General features: G+C 29.7%; 1 protein-coding gene and 1 non-coding gene across 7 annotated transcripts; one reads left to right on the forward strand and one right to left on the reverse strand.

Annotated features, from left to right (window-relative positions):
• Window positions 1-1461: 1461 nt before the first annotated feature.
• On the reverse strand, window positions 1462-9203 carry LOC109798481 (NOT2 / NOT3 / NOT5 family). 6 transcript variants are annotated; one of them, XM_020358798.3, is made up of 15 exons: window positions 9045-9203; window positions 7713-7851; window positions 6664-6772; window positions 6411-6589; window positions 6235-6283; window positions 5911-6120; window positions 4036-4245; window positions 3852-3953; window positions 3304-3392; window positions 3003-3185; window positions 2443-2865; window positions 2300-2352; window positions 2170-2211; window positions 1744-1888; window positions 1462-1621 (listed from the first exon to the last, which is right to left on the reverse strand). In XM_020358798.3, exons 2-15 carry the CDS (start codon window positions 7728-7730, stop codon window positions 1562-1564), a joined length of 1872 nt encoding a protein of 623 aa, XP_020214387.1. In that variant the 5' UTR covers window positions 7731-7851; window positions 9045-9203; the 3' UTR covers window positions 1462-1561. The 6 variants fall into 6 exon arrangements, with proteins under 6 accessions (XP_020214387.1, XP_020214386.1, XP_020214385.1 ...); XM_020358797.3 differs by having other exon boundaries at window positions 6664-6784; XM_020358796.3 differs by having other exon boundaries at window positions 5911-6283; window positions 6703-6772.
• LOC114915935 (small nucleolar RNA snoR35) lies at window positions 6664-6744 on the forward strand. The gene has a single exon (XR_003804199.1). It is a non-coding gene; the product is annotated as a small nucleolar RNA snoR35 (small nucleolar RNA).
• Window positions 9204-19694: the final 10491 nt, after the last annotated feature.

The following is a 19694-nucleotide window of genomic DNA, read 5'->3' on the forward strand; positions in this document are numbered from 1 at the left end:
AACTAGTTTCCTGAACTTCGCTCCAGCTATATTTTTTACCATTTTATTTGGCTATGCGTAGATTTTTTTACCAAACTCCATCGTGACTTTTAATGGGGAAATACTCCAGTTATATAGTATTTTTTCTTAGTTTTTTATTCAATTTAGCAATTAAATGCTAATGAGCTTGTATTACAATTGGATGGATGATTATTTGAAATCATCAAAGTCTATAGATTCATGAAAAATTTTATGATGATTAATTGTTACCAACAATCGAAGAAGCTTCAAATGTCAATAGTTAATGATAGGGCACGAAAAATGACGATTAAAATATCTACAAATATAAATATGATAATATCATTCTGTATAAGAGCCTGTTTTTTTAAGAAATTTTACAGCATTTGAAGGCATGTATGGTCTGGCATCAATGTATAATGCTAGCAGTCTACATGTAATGCTTAATTATCTCATTTATAACCGTAACAATCTTTTCCCACCAAAAAGAAAAGTCGTACCCATCCTCTAGGGCACACCTATACATCAGGGATTATAATAATATAACAATGTTCGACTAAATTTTTCCTCAAGTTACAAGAACGAAAACCACCCGTAAGCTAAATTTGCTTTTATACTTCTACATAAAATAATTTTAATTTTAACAATACTTATTTCATTTTCTTTCCATACAAGTATTAAAAAAAAATATATCCAAATACTCAGCTAAGTCATTTCAAGTGAGGTGAGGGTAGAATATTTTTGCAGATGATTCTAACACGTTAATTTTTTCAAATGTCCTATCAGAAGGCTACAAAGAGTATTGACTTCTAAACTACTTTGTAAAGAGATGTTTACATAACAAAAATGCACATCAAATTTTAGAAATCGAGAAAAGGAGTGCCAGCAAGAATTCTCTCAAATACACTATTTTTAACAAATATTTTGCAATTAGCTACAATTTATTGAAAACTGTAAAACTAATCATTAAACAAATAGTAAAACCCTATAAATTCTAATAAATTTCAGTCAGCAGTAGTGTTCAAAAAATTATGTTATAATCAAAACTCATACTATTTATATATATAAGCATTTATTTATTTAAATATAAATGAATAAATTAATGTTTTAACCTCCAGTTCAAGACTAGTTTTCAGCCACTAATTTTATCAGCCTTTGACCAATTAGATTACTGCTTGACCATTTTTTTACTTCCCTGGCTTAAAGTGTCCTGAACTAATCACAAGTCCAATTTAAAGATCCTTGATCCTAATAGATTTAAATAAATTATTTGGGAAAGCGGAGAATAACTCCAAGACAATACATCCAATTTTCGATTCAGGTGTTTTTTGTGTGCATTAGCTAATGGGCAGAGAACCATTTGTCAGACAGCTAGGTTATCCTATTTATCCTAATTATTGTTTGTATTAGGGCACGGAAAAAAGGGGGGGGAAAAAACTAGCTTGAATAACTAAAGCGACAAGATTGGAAGAAATGCCAAATTGAAGAATACTAATGCTGCAAAATGACTCCGAGGCATTAAATCCATAATCGAAACTTTACAATAAAGGTTTTTGTTTCCTCCTCAATGTTGAGGCAGATGTGGTCTCTTTTCCAACATTTCATAATGAAGAACAAAATTATCCTGCAAGGAGGTTGTACATTAGAGGCTTAAAAATAGAACAATATTTATTGGGGAATAAAATAATATAGCTTTGGAGCAGAGGAAGAGTTCAAGAACATCAAATTATATTTACAAAAACTAACCTTGCGGACGGTTTCAAATATGCTTGGTTCGAAACAGTGATAAGATCCTCTCTCGTATGTGTTGGTTTTAACCAGCGGCTCCATGTTGGGAACTCTTATAAACCACAAACGATGTTCTTTGTGATAAAACCAACCTCTGTTGTAACTGAGAGCAACAAACCCTACCTCGTTAGAAATTGTTGAATTGGGAAAACAATTGCAGAGAATTATAATTTAGGAATTTGTCAAAATATTTTTAATTCAGAAATACTGAAACTAGATAAGTGGTTAAGAAAAAACGGTTAATGTGTTAACCATGCATTATTTAATTAACCACTTATCTAGTACTTGTTCCCAAATTATAGAAATCCCAAAATGAAATAGAAATAAAGCTCAAATCATTCAAAAAAAGAAAGAAAAAAAAAAGATTGGAGACGATGTGCATACAGCTCATTAGCGGCATATAATTGTGCTTCATCTTTGGGCATGCTGCAAAAACGATTATTTTTAATCTGATTATAAAATACCAAGCAGCAAGTCAATGAAAAAGCAAGTGATATTCAGATTTTAAAGGTACCTGTAAAATATGTAAAACAATGTTTCCACCGAAAACTTGGAAAAATAACCTTGCTGCATCATGTGCAATAATATGAAATTAGCCCAAAGAAAAGGATTAATAATAGTGAAATGAAATCATAAACCATAATGTAAACATCTCACATGTAGAGAAGGTGGCTGTTTGGCGTAATAACATTGTGGTACATTAAACTCTGGATCGCCCTTGGCTGGTTCATCAGACCATGGAGACCCAAAGGTCTTGTGAAGATTTTCTGATGAATTCAAATTTAAGCCCAGTGTAGTAAGATCAATTCCAAGAGCAAGAGATGTCAGGTCGGGATCACTCATCCTGATCACACTTAACAAGCCAAGCAAACCAAAAGGATCTGGTGTAGATTGTGCGGTTTGAATAGACTTCATGCCTTGATCCCTGAAAGACTGATTTACAGCTGACATTTGAAGGCGGAACTGGGACTGGTTCTGGTGCTGTTGATATTGCTGGATGAGCTGGTCATATGAACCCATACCAGAAACTGTATTTGGAGAATTTAGAGGCCTTAATCCAATGCCAGGAGGTCCACTGGTCTAAACCAAAATACAAAAGCGACTAGAATGTCAGGAATACTTGCTTTAGTAGGAAACATGTAATTTGATTTTCAGCAGGAAGAACTTATTCATTATAAAACACTAGTTCTGCCATTGACGAATACAAACATACACACCTGTGAATGATAGGTTGAATGTGAAGATGGGAAAATATCTGATCCATGTAGATGGAGAAGATCCTGGTTGTTAACAGATGAAAAAGAGACATTGCCACTACTGACTGAAGGAGCATGCTGTTGCTGTTGTGTTCGATGTGATGAATATGTACCCCCTAAGCTGAAACCAGCTGACCTTCCCATCTGCAGATAGAAGTCATGAAAAGTTCAGTAGTGAGAACAGTTTTTGGATCCATCAATATTGTATAAAAGGATATGTATATAGATAAGATTTCTAAAACATTTATAACATGTAACTGACAGAGAAATGCTGAGATTGCATCATTGGCACGGCATTGTCATGAAGTTGTTCTTTCTGGTGCATATCCATAGCATAATCTGCATTACCACCTGCACAAATAACATGGTAAGAAACAAATATTGAATTTAATTGAGCAACTTCGACTCAGATAGAATTATGTAAATAAACAAAGGTAATAAAAAAATAATTAGAAAAAGAGTTTTCATTTCTGGCAAAGAAATCAAAGATTATCCGGTTTACACCTAAAAAGTAATTATTTCCTTTGCAAAATTTAGAGACAATAAAGCATTCTCACTATATCACAGATGATACAGAAACTTAACTTGAAACAGAAAGCAGGGGTGCATATATACACGTATCAAAACCAACCAAAGCCCAAGCACTGAAATAATACAGAGAATAATAAAACAGAGTAACAAAGCCATGCTCTGAAAGTGAACATGCATACAGATCCAGAAGAATTTTCTAAGTAGATAGTATCAATTTCATTCAACAACCCATCTCCCTAAGAATACACTTTAACCTCCAAAATAGAAGCAATACTACACCTTTGAATCCTGGTAAAGCTGGGAAATCCTCATTTTGAATGCTAAACTCTTGGTTTTGTTGAACAATGGGACTAACACCAAGACCCTGTTTCCGTAAAGAACCTGAAATTTTTTTGTTTATATCATTCTTTATTGTACAGGGTGCACAAATATATCAAGCATCAAAACATTTATCTTTACTTACCCAACTGTCCTTGAGGCCCTCCAGCAGAACTCGGACGACTTGTCAGTTGAGGGAAGTCATTGATGTCAAAAGGTGAATTATCATTGGTATTCACATCATTCAACATCCCCATAGAGTTCAAGTTACTTACTGCTTGAACATGGCTTTGGGAAAGTGGACCTCCAGCACTAGGATAAGAATTTCCTAGCATTGAAATTACCTGTGGAGATCCTGGAACAAGAAAATGTCTGTTACCATAGTCAACTCTATTGAAGGTGGAAGATTTACATGTTGAATATACAAATGATTTGAACGTATAATTCATATAAATCTCAAATAAACAGCTGCTCTATAAATTGTTCAGTTAGATTTTGCTGGCATAGTAACATTTAACATTCACACATCACATAAGGAAACCTTTTTATATCAGTTGACAAAATAAATTGCATAAATGCACCAGAGCCAACAAATTTGAAAGCAGGCAAAAAAGCAGAAATAAATGCAACAGAAAGCATACCACAATATAAATTCACATTATCAAGTTTAAAAAAGTGAAAATTGCAGACTTGCTGCTCTTGTTGAGGATAAAAGTCCACAATCTTGTCCAAAAATGCTCAATATAGCAGAATAATGTGATTCAGAGGAGGGTTCCCATTATAAAATCCCCCGTGGTGACTTTGACATGCCTGTACTACTGCAGAGCAGATGAAAAAAGTAGCCAGAGTGAATATGGCTGACAGATGGGAATTATCTGTCAAAACTCCCTTTCGCCCTGTTTCAGCCTTTGACTTCTTACTTTTAAGAGTTAAGTTTTCTGTTTCACACGATATAAGTATTGAAAATATTTAACTACAGTAGCATCATAAATACTAAATAGGGCATGTTATATTATGGTAATTATGTTGATTAGGGTAACTGTATAATTATTCTTGTAATTATTATTCCTAATATAAATATATGCTCTGCAGTGTAATTCAGAAACACGTATTCATTATATGTATCTCATTCTCTCTCGTCCTAAACAATAAACATCTCAATGCAAAAAACAACCCAAAATGCTCAAAACCTTGCCACTCAGAATCTCAACATAGAAAATTGTCAAGGATCCTACTCCCAGAAATCACTAGTTTCTTTTGTTTGGTGGTTGCCTTTTAGAAAACAACAGCTACCACGCCATCCATCATTGCACCATGGTAATTTTGGCTTTGCAGTCACTCGTCACTCACAAATGACAATGACAATATGTACCCCATTTCTTTTTACACCACAAAAAATAAAACAGTTGTACAGTTACAACGGCAAGGGGAAATAGAAAATGCTTGGATCAAGGGAAATTTCTTTCATAGACAAATACTCCATAAAGCAAACGTAAGGAAGAAAAGTTAAGCAAAACACTATTGTATCCAATTCATCTTGGAGAGAAGAGAAAGGAACAAAAGAATAAATATAACATGTTCATTGCATAAAGCACCACTCTTCCCCCATCACCGAAGATGAGAGAGACAGACAAACAGAAATAACAAAAGTAATTCCCACAACCAGGACCATAACTGAAAAAACCAGATTATGATGGCATGTCACTTCTGTAACTTGTATCATTTGTATGTGACAAACTTATAAAAAACACCCATACCACATGTCAACTGATGCTACAAAGAAGGTAGTACAAAACAGCATTCAAGACATTGAACTAGAAAGACAAGAAAAGAAAAGTTTATCCCTAACAAGGAAGTGTAGTAATATATTTTACTGCACAAAATGTTATAAGTAAGAAACTACATCGACAAAAAATAGAAAATTGACACTAAATACAAAAAATAACCTAAACATATCTGAATCCCTCAGGCAAAATTACTTTCACACCGTTAAAGCACTAGTGACAATAAAAATGCATACCTTGTGGAAGCACACCACTCATCAATCGATTCTGTCCTTGCATACCTAAACCACCGGATCCACTGTTTGCACCCAAATTCAGACGAGATGCAAGACCAGGCACAGACAATCCTGCACCAGTCCTTCCAATATTTCCTCCTCCAACCATGTTTCCCACAGAACTTGTGATTCGAGGACCTGCATTTCCCAAAATTGGGGATACTCCCAATCCTGGAACAGCATTTCGGTTACCAACTGCAGCAGATGTAGGAAGAATCCCAGGAATAGAACCACCAACTCCATTTGTGCTACTACTAAATCCAGGGTTTCCTACAACACTTATACCTCCTCTATTGGTGACTCCTGAATGTCCATGGGAGCTTCCATGAGATAGCTGCAAATATAATTGAGACAGACAAAAAAGCAGTAAATAACATCGCAGCAAAATTAAAATGACCGAATGAAGAGGTGAGAGTTCCCTTGAACAGTTTAAAACCACAAATACACGACCCAATACAAACCTGAGACAATGCAACTGGAAGATTATTGGATGTAAATCTTCCACTAGAAAGGCTTCCAGTGGGTTGTTGAACACCCCCCGATGGTACATTATTTATAGTTGAGTTTCTTGATGCAAGTGTACCAGGCATGTTTGGAACATTAAAGCTCCCATGAATATTGTGCAATCCTTGAATAGCTCCTGCAGCAAGAACCTAACAATCATACAACTACATGGAAAGATGAAATGAAGTACATCCAGTAAAAGCTCCCCACCAGTGTGATGAAAAATTGGGGAGGCTGCACCAGACTGACCAGAAAAGGATGTAGCAAAAGACCGCCCAGCACCATCTGGAAGATTTGAGGCAGATCCATTCAGAGAAGACTGCAACGAAGACTGTTAGGATTAAAAATTAAAATTAAAATAGGCGTGCTAAAAAGAATAAAATTTTAAAGTGGCAATCAACATTTTATGATTTAAAATAGTAACAATCATAAGTTAAAACAAATACATATATATTATTCTATGCAATGCATCCAACAAGCAAAAAGCATGAATTCTTATACAACAGGTTGAAATTTTAAATATTATTATTAGCATTTCCTGATAACCTTTAATTTGCTAACCATGCATGGATGCAACTGCCAGTAGTAAACAAGCATACAAAAAGAAGCTGTCAAAATTATTAAAGATCACAAAAAATTAAGATCAAAGATCTAGTTTTAGTACATGAGAATTCCTCCAATGCCTTCCTCCTGAACATCCTACTATTCAGCTCCAATCATACAACATAGTCTTTGAATAGATGACAATGTCCTTTTGTTTGTCACACATTTCAAATCTCCAAAATCTCTTCCCATAATTTTTTGGTAAAACATTCTAGAAAACAGTATAAAGTCATCTCGAAAAACACAAGAATTTTGTAACATATGGCATGTTGATGTGTGGAGATAGATTTTAATCATGTAAAATAATCCACTTAAAAAAAATCAAGGAATCGTGCTACCATGCATGTATGTGATGCATTATTATTATATATACAAAACAAGGCAATTATTATAAATTTTGATGAGTTTAACATGAATGAAATGAATCAAGCTGGAATTTGCAACTCATAATATAAGCCATATACTTCAATATAGCAAGAGAAAAGTGAAAGTTCTTTATGAAAATAAATCAAAATACAACATTACAGCAATTTAGTAGACATGACCAAGCAAAAGAGTGGAGGGAAATATCAAATGCTGAAGATAATTGCCAAAAGAAAAAAAAAATTAAAACAAGGATAGGAAGGGGAGAAGCTTTTCAGGACACAAGGGAATACATTAAGTAACCCCGACATGGCATGAATTTCAAAAGGTCAAGCCAAAAATCATCCCTTGCTGAAAATGGTCCTCCTTTGTATTCAAAGTCGTCAGAACAATAACAATCTGAGAAGTGTTTCCTTGCAACCAAATAACACCCTAAAATAACATGATGTAAAAGACAATATTAGACATGATTCAATACAGTAACTTGTTAGCAACCAATAATAGAATAGAACAAACAAAACCAAACTAATGAAAACAAAAAGGAAGTCACATTTGTCAAGTTCTTCCATTAGAACCCAATTCCCTTCTCCAAACTAACAAAGATGTAACTAAGCATGCTACTCTACAAATCCAGGTTATTTTTTCCACATTATTACATATTATTAACATGGAAACATCCAAACAACTTCAAGACCAACAGACGAAATAATACAATCAGTAAACCATATAACAAACATGCACCAACAGTATAGAATATTCTACACTATCACCCAATCATAAATCATCCCAAGTATAACTTCTAAAGTATTTATTCCAAAAAGTCAACAAACTTGTAATTAGATGACATTGTAAATTCAATACATATATTATTCATTCTACACGTTATTTACATGCTGGCATAAAAATAAAATTTGAAGTTTCACTTAGAAATTAGAATAGACCAATATTGAGATTTCAATTGTAGTGTTGTCCACAACTACATCAACGCACAATTGCAGAGCGATTTTCAATCCCTTCACACATAAAACAGCTGCAACGCAACCACAACAGTCTCAACGCCGGCAATCACATTAACCACAGCGCACCACAGTTTTCAGTGGCTCCGTCCACAATTTAAAGAAACAATCAGCGCATGTTTCAACTCACGGATTGAGAAAGACGTATTACACTAAACTTAAACCTGTAGCAACGATATGCAAACCCTAAATCAATTTCCAAGTGTATTTCCCATTCCTACGCGAAGCATAAACCATTTCCAAAAACGATTGCCTACACACACCGACAAAGCGATAAATCAAGAGCAGCAACAACAAGTTACAAAAACTCGGGCGCGTTAAATTTTCAATTGCGTATTCCTCAATTGTTTCACATCGCAGAGCAGAGCAAACAACGTGCAAAATATGACACTAGCATTGGCAACATAGAGGTTTCAGTTTGCGGAATCGAATAAGGAATAAAAACCTAAGGCGAAATTCGAAGTTGAAGAAAAGCGCGGAAACTTAGGAGGAGTGAGGGAACAGTCACGAGGATCTAACGAAGGAAATGAAGAAGTGGAAAGCAAGTAGATCGAAGTTGGAACGAGTCGGATCAACTCGGACTCGAACGCGAAGAGGAAGAGAGAGTACCTTAGGAGCAGATCAGAGCTAGTTCTGAGTCAAAGACCGAGTTCGGGTGCCCTAAATCGGAACCAGGGAAAAGAAAGTGAAAGCTAGAGAGAGAGAGAAGAGAGAGAAAAAATGCTTCGGGTTAGGTTCGGTTAAGTTGGGTTGAGACGACAAGAGAAGGTTTATAAATTTCTGGTGTAAAATGAAAAAAAGGTGCATGCGGCTGCGAATGCAGGTTCGCACCACTTGGGCCTGTCTAATTTGTAAACTTGTGCTTCACTACTGTTACATTTATGAGCCAAATTTTGTGGCCCAGAATTTTTTTTTTTAATAATGCTAGTATTCAAAAGAAAATGGGTAATACTATATGAGTTGCTGTTTCATTGGAATTTAAATTTTATTTCATGTAATAAAATTTTTTATTAAATATTAAAAAAATCAATTCTAATAAAAAAATAATACTAATAGTATTTATGGTGTTGTATTTGTCTTAAGAACAAGTTTATTACATGTAGATGAAAATTAAATCATCTTTAGAGAAGAAAAAAAGTGAATGGATAGACAATTGTCAAGATATAAAAAATCAATAACTAAATAAGATTGATAAAATTATTTGAATGTATAATTTATTTATTTTTTCTTTTTACTGAAAGTTATTAGGATTGGAACTTGAAATTAGAGCCGTTAAAATGGGTCATGGGCCAACCCGACCCACCTTGAAATGAGTTGGGCCGGGCTAAAATAAATTAAAAAAATTTATAGTAAGTGGGTATATTTCAACCCGGCTCACTCGGGTTGAACCCGTGGTGGGTTGCCGAGCCCACCAACCCATTTTTTAAAAATTTGAAATTTGATTATGATTTATAATTAATTACGTATAATGGGATATTGAAATTTTTTTATTTTAGACTTTTATCATAGTTTGTATTTAATTTTGTATTATGAGTTATGACTTATGACTATTAATGATGCTAATTTTATGATTATGTTAATTTATAGTTAATTTAAAATTTTGAATTTTGTTAATACTTTTTTTTTATTTTTTGTGGGTTGGTTCGTATAACCCACCGACTCGTGGTGGGGCGGGCTGGGTCAGAAAAATTTTGAGCAAATTAAAAGTGAGTCAGGCTGGGTTAGCTCATTTTTAAAGTTAGTCAAGGTGGGGCAGCACATATGGGTCGAGCTACCTGTTTTGACAGTTATACTTGAAACCATTTATTAAATTGAAATAATTGTTTATCACCTTATTCATATTTTTGTTGGTATTTGAATGTATAATTAAAAATTAACATAATTATGTGTATATTTTTATATTTTTAAGAAATTAATATTTTTGTTTCATTTTCTAAGAAATTAATATTTTTTTAGTTTTATTTTCATTGGTTTTAAATATACAAAATTCATATTATAAACCAAATACAAATTAGTGGGGAAAAAAAACTCAAATACAGTTTCTTTGATATTGTTCATGTATTATTCAATCAAAATTAGAAGTTTGCATTTAAATTTGTGTATATGTTTAAATGGATACTTTTATTATACATATTACTTAGACGAATTTCAATTCTTGTTGCATAACTCTAATTAAGTAATTGTATTTAAATTTTATTCTATCTTTGAATAAGTTATTATAAAATAAAAAATACAAACTCTAAGTGTGTGGTTCAGTGATAGGGATTGATTCACGCTTAAACAAGGTCAGGGGTTCAAATCTTATTTTGTGTATGCAGTCGCGTTAAATCTTGGGGTCAGTTATCCCACCCTTTGAGGTGTCTCCCACGTAACGAGGAGATTAGTCACTCCCTGTAGACCAGGGACGAACCAAAATTAAAAAATACAATATATAATAAATTGTATCTCAAGAATATTAGCGGACACATTGTCAATATGTTTAAATTAGTTTCTTTTTCTTTTTTGCAAGAAAGGTAAATTTAATATTCAAATCAGTCTATATACCTTTAATTTGTGTAAAGTGGAGTTTCTCAGCTATTGTTAATGTTATAATTCGATTACAATAGAAATTTCACATCCAGATTTGTATAATCCTTTAATACATGTTTTATTATAAAAATTACCTATATGAAACTTTAAATTTTAATTTGATAATAACACTTAGAGAGTTATATTTAGTTTTGTCTTCAATTTTATATTAACCGTAGATAAATTATTATAAAATAAAAAATACTATATAACAATTTGTAACAAAATAATACTAGTGGACAAATTCTTATAGGAGTATGTGATCTGCAGTTTATTTGATTTTTTCTTAAATTTTCACTTGAATCAAATAAAAAAATTTAAGTGTAGTTTGGCTTAAATATATCATGAAATCTAAATTAAATTAAATTATTTTTTTGTGATTTAATTTTATTTGAATTTTACTAATTTTAAATTTTGTTATTTTAAAATTAACTAAAAATATATAATATAATGTTATTTGTCAAGACTGTGTGTCAAAAATAAAACTAAAATTATATAAATATTAAAATTTTCCAATCACTTAATGTATTTAGTTTTTTTTGAAAAAAATGTATTTAATTTTAATATTTATCTTATTATTTTAGTGAAAATATTTATTTAATATAATTTTAATTATTTTATTAAATATTTTTTTTCTCTTATATGTAGTTTATCACTTAAAATAAATTATTTTCAAACGTTATAACTTATTGATAATTTTTCATTTTAAAATTTAGTTTGGTGACTTATAACTTAATAAAGTCTTTAATATGTTTTTAATCTTTCAAATTTAAGATAAAATTGTTTTTAGTCTCCCAAATTTTAAAATTAGCTTTTTTAGCCCCTATAATTTTAAAATAAATCTTGTTTAATTCCTTATACTCAATTTTTTTTAAAGAGTCTGTCAAATATTGTCATACAAAATTTAGTTGTTGATGTTCTTATTAGTAAAAATATCACATTAAACCAGTTAATAATGCATAATTATCTCAATTTGTCACTTTCAAGTATGTTATTAATGACTTGACAGACTAAAACCATATTCTTAAAAATTACAAGACTAAAGACAATAATTTTAAATTTAAGGAATCAAAAACAAATTTATCATAAATTTGAGGAACTAAAAATATATTTAAGTATTTAAATTATAATCAAATTTCATAATATATAAATGTTTTAAACATACAAATATTTTCTATGTATAAATTGAAATTATTATCTTAAATGATATTTTTTTAAGGGACCATTATTGTAACGACTCGACAAGTTAATACACATACTATTAAGCAAATATGCATAGCAGAAGACTAAGTAACATGCATCAAAATACGAGTTTATAATATAGCCAGTAACTAATATTATGTACATAGAAGTAATATACAAAATATAGTACTAAGAGTAAAAAAAAAAAAAAAAAACAAATGTCGATCAACATCTATACAAAACCTGACTACATAGGAGTAGCCAACAACAACCAAAACTAGCCACCTCCAACATGACTATCTTCCAACTATACAAACCACCCTACTAATCTTGTTTTGCATACATACCAAATATGATCATCGTAATTCTAACCACAAGTAAAATATTGGGTAAGTTAGTGAAAATAATTCAACATATCATCTTATAAACAACGTTATCAAAACAAATATATATAGCTTACAACAATATAAACACCATGACTTAACGTCTCATAGCATGTACAACGTATCAACTTATACATCATATGTAATGCGTTGTCATGCAAGCCAACTATAGAGATCTCTTACATCTTAGAGTGAGCAATTTAAATGGTTTAACCCTACCAAATTAAAGTGATTGATATAATACCAAAAATACACTAAGACCAAAAACAATGACTAACATGAGGCCAAAAACAATAACAAGCATAATCTATATTATTTTTTAGGTTTCACCACTTAAATAAGTAAGCATGGTACAATGTCAAGGTAAAATAGTTTGGGTATAAACCTACCACAACATTAGCATACAACACTAAGTCATTAATGGGATTAGTCCACCGACTACTATTTAAATACCACAACCTTCCGATATCAGGTTGGAGACTAAGTCATTGACCTAGTACTTTCTCAATTGGTCACTTTATATACATGCATCTTGATTTTGTTCGCATACAAATACCACATAGAACTTAAAGGAGAGTCAATTTCCTCACGCTTATATCACCAATCAAATAATAGAGTTATGAAATGAAAGTGTTACAATTATTCAAGGATTTTTTTTAAATGTTGTTGTTTTTGTTCAATAATGAGATTCTAAAGGATTTTTTTCTTACTCTTTTACCTTTTTAAAAAATATTTTAGTTATATATAATAAATATTTAACAAAAATATTATTTTATTTTAGAGATAAAGAATAGCAGATTAAATATAAAAAAAAATTATTAGAAGTAGTGTCTAAAATATAAACCCAAAAAAGATTAAAATGTGGAAAAAAAATATGAAAAATGTTTGTTTGAGAGAGTTAGAAAACAATAATGTATTATTAAAAAAATATATAAACTATTTTCAAAATAATTTTAATTTGTATTTTAGTATGTGAAATACATAAAATATTTATATATATATATATAACTATAATTAAATAATAAACAATTTTTTTCAAAAAGATACAAATTACATTACAATTAACATTCTTAATAAATATATAAATTATATTTTAGAATATGATAAATAATTCATATACAATACAAAGATATTTATAGCAATTGAATTTTTTTAGAAAATATTGAAATTTAATTTTAAAATAAAAAGATTAATTTAAAGAGATAACATGTTGAGATAATTTTTTATAAATATTTTTGCTAAAGTTAATCTACTAAAATCATTCTCATTAGACAATAGGTTGAAAGTCCTGTTGTAATATGTTGTTTTATTTTGCCACAATGATATGATAATATTATCTAATCCCTTACTGTATATCGCTGTTCTAGTGTATAAATAATATTAAAATATATAGTATAGTGTTGTGGTGTATGAAAAAAAAACTATACAAATAAAATAAAATGCAAAACTTAATTATATGCTTATATTTATTCTGTAAAAAAATATTAAACAATAAGTTATATAATTAATCTACCAAAAATAATTTTTTTAAGTGAAATATTATTATTAATTTTAAAATAGATTAACATCAAATTAAAATTTTTAAAACAATTAATTTATGCAATAATATTTTATATAATATACTGTTGAAGTTATAGCTCTGTAAGGTAAGTAGGCTTGTGGCCTTGATAGTGAGCTTTATAGCACAAGACATGAGGTCTAATTTTCATGAGTGTGAATGAATCTATTTTATCTATTCGTATATGGATTATAACGTGTAAAATTAAAGTATATTATTAACTAAAATATTTAAATAAAAATATTAAATAGTTTTAAAAGAAAAATATTTGATAATAATTTTAATGTTAAAATATTGTATTTTTTAATTTTAAGATAGTAACTACATAAATAAAAAAAATATTGTATAATATAGTTAAAATTATATAATTTTTTATTTGAAAAAAAATTATTTGAAAAAAGTAAATTAAATTAATTTTTTTAAAATTATATGTGATTTTAATGAAATTGAAATTTTGTTGTATGAATATAGTTTTTATAAAGCATGTGTAAAGCATGGAGGATTTACTTGTATTGCCATATTCAAAGATTATAATGCATATTTAGATAGATATCTTGTTAAATCATTGAATGTTAGTTCCACTTTTGAAACAAAAATATTGACCATTATATATATTCTAGAAATAGTAGTTACTAAAAGATGAAATACTTTTTGGCTTCATATATACTCAATTTTGACAATTAAGTGTTTTTATTATCTTGGACTTTGAGAAATCTATGACGCAATACTTTGAAATTTATCATAAAGATCAAATTCTGATTCTTTCACATATTCAAAAGAGAAAAAAAAATCATGTGTTAATTGTATAACAAGTTTTTGTATTAAAAATATATGATATTATTGATAAAATTATATATATATATATTTGTATAATACATAATTTTAATCATAATGAATGTGATTTTTTTATTATATTTTTTTAAAAGTGGGTTTGGAGCAGCCCTCAACCCCTCACTCCCTTTCATCCACCCACTTTTTTTTTTATTCTTTTATATTTTTTTAAAGATGTATTAAAAATACTGTAAATGATTTGTACCTGTCTAGGGGTACACTAGTTATCTTTTCGTATTCTGAGGGCCAAATGATAGCTACAAACCAATAGACAAGAGAAAGATACCTGTGAAAAGCACTCGAATGTTCAAGTCAAGACAAACACGAATATCGATAGTATCAATAATTGAACAGTAATTATACATCGTTTTGTATAACTATTTATACTAATCGTAATGGGTTCAGGCGTGGCGAGCCTCATTCCATGATTATCAAATTAGTTAATATGGTGATTAATGATGAATTATTACTTAACCTTGTATTATTTTTGTTAGTCATAATTTGTTGTAACAAGTTGCTAATGTCATTGTTTCAGCCTTCTCGGTCCTCGACAAAGAAGATGCGAACCATTTGGTGAAATTCATACGTCTTTTAGTGATCAAGATGTTAGGTATGCTTGAAAGTCTTGGTCATATCAACAATCGAGATAACCAAATTCTTGCGTGGGACAAGACTGTGTATTTGATTATCTCAATTACCGATATGGCCAAGATGACTTTAAGGAAGTCATTGAGAAAGTATCATAATATATGTTCGTTTGGATGTCTTGGCTACTGGTAGGGTTGAGACAATGTAGCCAAACGACTAATGGAGTTATTAAGAGCAACTCTAATGGGAGTTGCTTAGCCCATCAAGCAACTCCAATCTTAGTTTCTTACCGTTGGAGGGGTGTGACGTGGCAGCAGGAGTTTCTTGCAGAAGAGATAGGGTTGCTTAGTTACCTTTGTGAACGGAAGGAGGCGCGGTGATGAGGCGGTGGTTAGACGACGGAGGCGCGCGGTTGGATAGCGGAGACGAACGGGTAGACTACGGAGGCACGAGGGTGAGGGAGGGTGATGAAGTTGTAGGTGGTGGAGGTGAGGGAGATGATGTGGTGGCCCAAGGCGGAGGAACCTAGTTGGCTCAACTCTTCATCTTGGTTTAGCAAATTGGAGGAGACGCACCCCATGGCACTCTCACTGTGACACTCAGGAATGAATTGTATGTAATGAATTGTGGCTTTGAATTTGATTTGTCGGATTCAATTTTGAAAAGAAGAAAAGAAAGGGTGAAGAAAAAGGAAGAAGAAAATGAGACGTTGGGTTAAAGAATTAAAAAATAAAAAAAAAATAAAAAAATAAAAAAATGAGTTGAAAAATAATTCTAAAAATTAAAAATAAATTAAAAAATGAGTTAAAAAATAATTCTTTTATTGTAGTGTAATTATCTTTTTTAATAAAATTTTTAATTTAGTTCATAAATGATTTGAAAAAAATATATATAAAAGTTAAATTTTTTAAAATTTATTACTATTGGAATAAATTTCTGTTTGAGTTGCTTAATGCTAACATAACATATTAAAAATCACATTTTTCATTTTTCAATACATGAAGTAACTCAAATGAGTTGTTCCATCGGAGATGCGTGACACATCATACCTAGGCCTTCAGCCGTCTTGATTGTCAGTATGGTCAAGCCGATTATGGTAACTAGGTGAATTGGCACAGGACACGTGACATCCACATGTTGCGATACGTGATAATCTCCTTCCTTCCGGTACATAATTAATACAAACTATAGTATTCACTTAGTCATAACCACTTTATATACAATGGTACGATAACATTTCTATCTTTTATAAAAATAAAAAACAAACTTCGTAAAATGATTGGCTTTACATTTTATACACAATTTATTTACCCGTGTGTCGCATTGATCTATAATTTAATTTATGAAAACAAGTAAACAGTATCATTCTTTGCAATTTGGAGTCTTGTCCCTCGACTCTCGTAAAAAATAGGTTATAGTAAAATATGCTTATTATAATGAAACATTTAATTACAAATATACATTTCTTAGAAATAAATCATTAGCATTTTAAATTAAAAATCAAAAGACAAGCTTTTCTCATTAAACTCAAAATTTTTAATTAAATTAAAATAATTTCACGTTAATTGGGTACACATAGATGCATTTTAAGACAAAATATATATTATTAATCAATATTTTGGTCATTATTAATATTGATGAGTCTCTTCTATCGAATATAAAAGCTAATATTCTCAGCTTAATTTTTATGCATTTTAAGAATTAGTATTCGAATCTTAAATTTTTAATTAAGTGAGATGATTCTCTAGTTACTTATTTTAATCAATTTAGTTTTCATATATATATATATATATATATATATATATATATATATATATATATATATATATATATAAAATATTGAAAAACTGATATGGAATATGGATTCCAGATTGTTATTTGTTGGAAGAATGCATGTGTCATACGACGCATATGGCGTTTTGTTGTCACTTTCTATCACTATCTCTTTCTTTGTTTATCTTCCAGCTGGACAAGTGGCACTACACGCATGTTTCTCTTCTGGGACGCGCCCCCAACTATTTCTCTTTACGACAAAAATAAATTTAGATACTATCATCAATACTGATAATAATTCTAGTTTTATTTTAATAATATATATATTATCAAAATTTATATTATATATGAATATATTTATTTTTCATAAATAGTATTCTAAAGACTAATATATAAAGAATCGTCAAAATGACCTATGCCATGTGACCCAACCCAGTTCACCTTAAAAACGGGGCGAGTCATATTAAAATAAATAAAAAAAACTTATAGTAAGTGGATATATTATAAATTGACCCATTTTCATCGGTCCACTCAGGTTGAACCTGTGATAGATTGAGCAACCCACTAGCCCATTTTTTATTTAAAAGAAAAATAAAATTTGATTATAGTTTATAGTTAATTGTGTATAATGGGATATTGAAATTTTTTATTTTGAACTTTTATCATAGTTTGTATTTAATTTTGTATGATAAATTATGACTTATGACTATTAATGATGTTAATTTTATGATTATTATGTTAATTTATAGTTAATTTAAAATTTAAAATTTTAATGATATTTTTTTTTTACGGGTTGGTGGGTTGACCCGTATAACTCACCAACCCGTAGTGGGTTGGGCAAGACCAATTTTTTTTTTAGAAAAATAAAAGTGAGTTAGAGTAGGTTGACCTATTTTTAAAATGAGTCCAGATGAACCACTAGAGTTAGCCTAGTAGTTGAGTGAGAAGGAGTTGAGGTAGTTAGAAGCACGAAGACCTAAGTTCAATCTTTACATCGACTATCTTCGTAATCTTTCCTATCTTTACAAAAAAAAATGAGTCAAGGTGAGTCGGTCCATATGTATAAATATATACTTATATAACATTATTTTTTATTGGTCATTATTTTAATATTTTCAAGCATCGATCAAGATAAATAGATTCCATATCTTAGGGTGTGTCTTACAAGTTAGAACCACCGATTGAAACCCAATTTCGGTTTTTTGGTTCTTAGTGTAATGAATTACGCTCTTTGTTTTAAACAAACTTAGCTTGTTAAACGCAAGAAAAGGAGTGAGTATTTGATTCCACGTGAAGCTTGTCCACCTCATAAGGAGGTAGTTGCGGGCCACCGCATCTTACAACATTCATCTCATTCACCTTCCCCATACGCATCCTATTTATTACCTTATTCAACTTGTTTATTTATTTATTAATAATTTAAATATTTCTTTTCATATAATTTTACTTATTATACTTTTTTAGTCTCTATAAATTAAAATAGATATTTTTAATATTTATAGATTTTAATTTCATTCTTATATTTATAGTTTTTAATATTTTTAATCATTAATTTTAATATTAAATTTTTAATCTTTTGTCAAAATTGAAGATCTCTATTTTACATAAATACGGATAATGTTAAAAAAAATAAAAATAAAAATGAAAAGGACTGATACATTACAAATATATAAATTAAACAAATTTATCTTAAATTACAGAAATTAAAAATAAATATAAATATAAATATAAAAACTAAAAATTATCTATTTTAAATTGTATGGACAAGTCAAATTATAGAAGTTAAGAAGTATTTTAATATTTATTTATTTGTGACAATTGTGGGTAAAGAAAAACAAATTATATTGGACTATTTTGACGTTAAGACTGAAGGACGTGCAGTAAAAAAAATGTATGATAAAATTTTTTATATAATAAAGTTAAAAGAAGTGAAATGTTATTATATTTTAAAATTAAAATATATCAGGAGTTTTGGTGTCAAAAAAGATATTTCAGGAGTTTCAATAAATCTGTAATGATTTTTAAAATGGCCAGCAACTGAAAATACACAAGATGATTATTGATTTTAACTTTCCCTTATATGTTGTTTATCTGTGTAAACATATGGAAGTAGTTTCCTTTCTCCGGGTTGCATAGATATCAAATTTCAAAAATAAATAATTTATTATTATTAATAATATATTTTTTAACTTTTAAGTTAAATATTAGTAATTAAAATGTTTTCGATCTCTTAAAAATAAGATTAAAGATTTTTTTTAGCACGTATTTATTTTAGAAATAAAATATATTAAGACGTTGAATTTAATTTTAAATAAAAAAATGAAAATATTATAAAACGTTATATAGAGAGTGCATTTAAATTTTTTGAATAAATTA

The sequence above is a fragment of the Cajanus cajan genome, chromosome 8 (genome assembly GCF_000230855.2).
Source record: "Cajanus cajan strain Asha chromosome 8, NIPB_CcT2T_4, whole genome shotgun sequence".
In the NCBI taxonomy this organism is placed as follows: domain Eukaryota; kingdom Viridiplantae; phylum Streptophyta; class Magnoliopsida; order Fabales; family Fabaceae; genus Cajanus; species Cajanus cajan.

Bases quoted from the DNA above. Each gene is read 5' to 3' on its own strand.
- LOC109798481 (XM_020358793.3), bottom strand. The intron at 4,246-5,910 runs GTATGCATTTTT...TTCTTGTTCCAG, and splicing joins GAGTGGTGTGCTTCCACAAG to GATCTCCACAGGTAATTTCA. The intron at 2,866-3,002 runs GTGTGTATGTTT...ATTTTGGTTTAG, and splicing joins ATTCAACCTATCATTCACAG to ACCAGTGGACCTCCTGGCAT.